A 2,856-nucleotide genomic window follows, 5' to 3' on the forward strand; every position below is an offset into this window, starting at 1 on the left:
TCTGTGTGAAACAATTACCCTTTAGGTCTCTTTTATATCTGTCCCCTCTTACCCTAAACCTATGCCCGTTAGTTCCGGTCTTCCCCCACCCCAGGGAAAATACCTTGTCTACTTATCCTATCTATGCCCCTCATGATTTTATAAACTGTATAAGGTCACCCCTCAGCTTCCGACGCTCCAGGGAAAACAGCCCCAGCCTATTCAGCCTGTCCCTATAGCTCAAATCCTCCAACCCTGGCAACATCCTTGTAGATCTTTTCTGAACCCTTTTAAGTTTCACAACATCCTTCCGATAAGAAAGAGACCGGAATTGCATGCAATATTCCAACAGTGGCCTAACCAATGTCCTGTAAGCCGCAATATGACCTCCCAACTCCAGTACTCAATGTTCTAACCAATAAAAGAAAGCATACCAAGCACCTTCACTAACCTATCCATCTGCGACCCTACTTTCAGGGAACTATGAACCTGCACTCCAATGTCTGTTTGTTCAGCAACACTAACCAGGACCTTACCATTAAGTGTGTAAGTCCTGCTCTGATTTGCCTTTCCAAAATGCAGCACCTCACATCTATCTAAATTAAACTCCACTCCTCAGCCCATTGACCCATCTGATCAAGATCCCATTGTATCCTGACATAAATTTCTTTGCTGTCCACTACACCTTTAATTTTGGCGTCATCTGCAAACTTACTGACTATACCTCCTCTGTTCACATCCAAATCGTTCATATAAATGAAGAAAAGCAGTGGACCCCGCACCAATCCTTGTGGCACACCACTACAGAAAGTGCTGGAGAACTCAGCATGTCTGGCAGAATCTGTGGAGAAAGAAACAAACGTCAAGCCTAATATGACTCATTTTTGGATTTTTCTGTGTTCTGAAGAGTCATATTGGACTTAAAACATTATCTCTGTTTCTCACTGCATGGACACTGTCAGACCTGCATTTCTCCACCACCTTTTGTAGATCTAATGTAATTGTAATTGTACTTTCTAATGTAGATCAGTGAGCACAGGTATAATGGTTGAACCGGCCTTGATATGAATTAACATCCAGAAAGTGGAGTTTTGGATGATGTCGAGTATATGAAGGATGCTATGTAGGAGTCTATCATGAAGACAACTAGATTAATCAAGTATAGAGGAAGTGAAGGCAAGGCATGAATGAGGAGTTTCAGACAAGTTGGAGATGAATAATATTACATTGATATTGGTCTTGAGAATCGAGGATTATGGGTTTGGAGATCATTTCGGAGTCGAATAGAATGCCAAGGCTGTAAATGGTCTTGTTCATGTTGGGAAATTACCAAGGAAAGGAATGAAGCTGGTGGCTAGGAAATGGAGTTCATCGTAAGGATCAAAGAAAACTTACTTCATTCTTCAACACATACAGTTAAAAGAAATTCTAGCTCATGTAATATTGGTTATTGGTTAAGCATAGTTTGTACTTTAAGATTTACAAATGATTATTTTCAGTTCTTACCTCATAAGTACTGGTGATGTTGAGTCTGTAGAATACAGGCAGGAAGAATTCAGCACTGACGATGGTCACTATGGCATAGCTAATGCAGAAAATCAAGAACATAGCCCCAAACTGGTAAACCTCTGCTGGTGTCCCAATCACTGTCACTGCAGACATAAAGCTGGCAGTAAGGGACATAGCCACAGGCAATGCCCTCAGCTGTCTGTCTCCAAGCAAAAACTGGCTGTTGGATTGCTGGCCCCTTGCTTTAATTGCATGATAGACTCCAATGGATGCAGAAACAAGCAGCATGATCACGAACACCACATAATCCCACACTGTGAACGCACCCACGGTTGTGTGATGAGTAGACATTTCGAAATAGATTCAAAGTAGGAGCTGTTCTCTTCAAAGAAGTGAAAGTTGCTTGAAGAAAACATTTAAAAATAAACTTTCCCCAAGTTTTAATTATCAACTCAAGTTCGTAAAACAAACCTCATGTTCTCCGGAAAAATGTCATTGGGAACAGAAGAACAAAATTGCCAAAAAGGAAAATTTGTCGAAACATTCTGTACATTAACGGAGGTGCTACATGATGAAGGGACTTTGCAACAGGTATAATTGACTTACTGCGAGCAAGTGCAAGTCAGAGCAAAGACAAAGAGACTCAGAAAGCCCGTCCCACACCTTGGTTCTTGCCTCTCACACAGCATAGCTCAAAGAAACCTTTGTACTGCACCTCACAGATTGAGTCACAAATCACCTTACCTCCCACTAGAAGTGTTTCTAAAGAAACCACTGGCTACACTAGTGATTTGTAACCATTCCCAAATTATATAATTGCCTGAACTCTGATTTAGGAGTGTCAATAATTAACTATAGCAAACAGTTTTTACTGTTATAATTGAACTCTCAGCTTTTGACCAAATCAATGTTTTGCTGTATGTAAGCATTTTTAGTATATGGATCCAGAATCACAATACAAGATATACTGGCCTTCTCCCTCCCTGCTTGTCCTCTGTTAACACATTCCTTAGCTGTGTGTCCTTTGCATCTTGACATCTCCGATGAGTGGCAGCCTATTTTTCTGCTCTCCCCTTCTCTTCAGGAGGTGTAGAAATTTCTGTTCATTACAGATCTCAACCCATTGATGTCAGATACAGTGCTACCCCTACTGCCCAAGAAAGTTTGTCTTACTCTGTGCAGACTGCCTACTGGAGACAGATTTGAATACTCTCTGGTGGGAGTCGAAATGCCGGTAGGGGGAATTGTGCATGAGATGTGATGGTAGGGGTCAAGATCTGGCTACATCCTTCTGCTGAGTATTTAGATGATGGTATTAAAAGTAATATTAGCTAATTTGCTGATGATACAAAGCTGGGTGGCAGGGTG

At 41.3% G+C, this 2,856-nt stretch overlaps 1 protein-coding gene across 2 annotated transcripts in view; it reads right to left on the reverse strand.

Annotated features, from left to right (window-relative positions):
- The window catches only part of slc5a8l (solute carrier family 5 member 8, like), a 91,347-nt gene extending 89,094 nt beyond the window's left edge, over positions 1 to 2,253 (reverse strand). For both annotated transcript variants that reach the window (XM_043717040.1, XM_043717041.1), the window contains exon 1: positions 1,486 to 2,253. In XM_043717040.1, the coding sequence (XP_043572975.1) occupies positions 1,486 to 1,839 (354 nt within the window). In that variant the 5' untranslated portion in view covers positions 1,840 to 2,253. The remainder of the gene's footprint in view (positions 1 to 1,485) is intronic.
- Between the last annotated feature and the right edge of the window lie 603 nt (positions 2,254 to 2,856).

The sequence above is a fragment of the Chiloscyllium plagiosum genome, chromosome 26 (genome assembly GCF_004010195.1).
Source record: "Chiloscyllium plagiosum isolate BGI_BamShark_2017 chromosome 26, ASM401019v2, whole genome shotgun sequence".
Classification (NCBI taxonomy): domain Eukaryota; kingdom Metazoa; phylum Chordata; class Chondrichthyes; order Orectolobiformes; family Hemiscylliidae; genus Chiloscyllium; species Chiloscyllium plagiosum.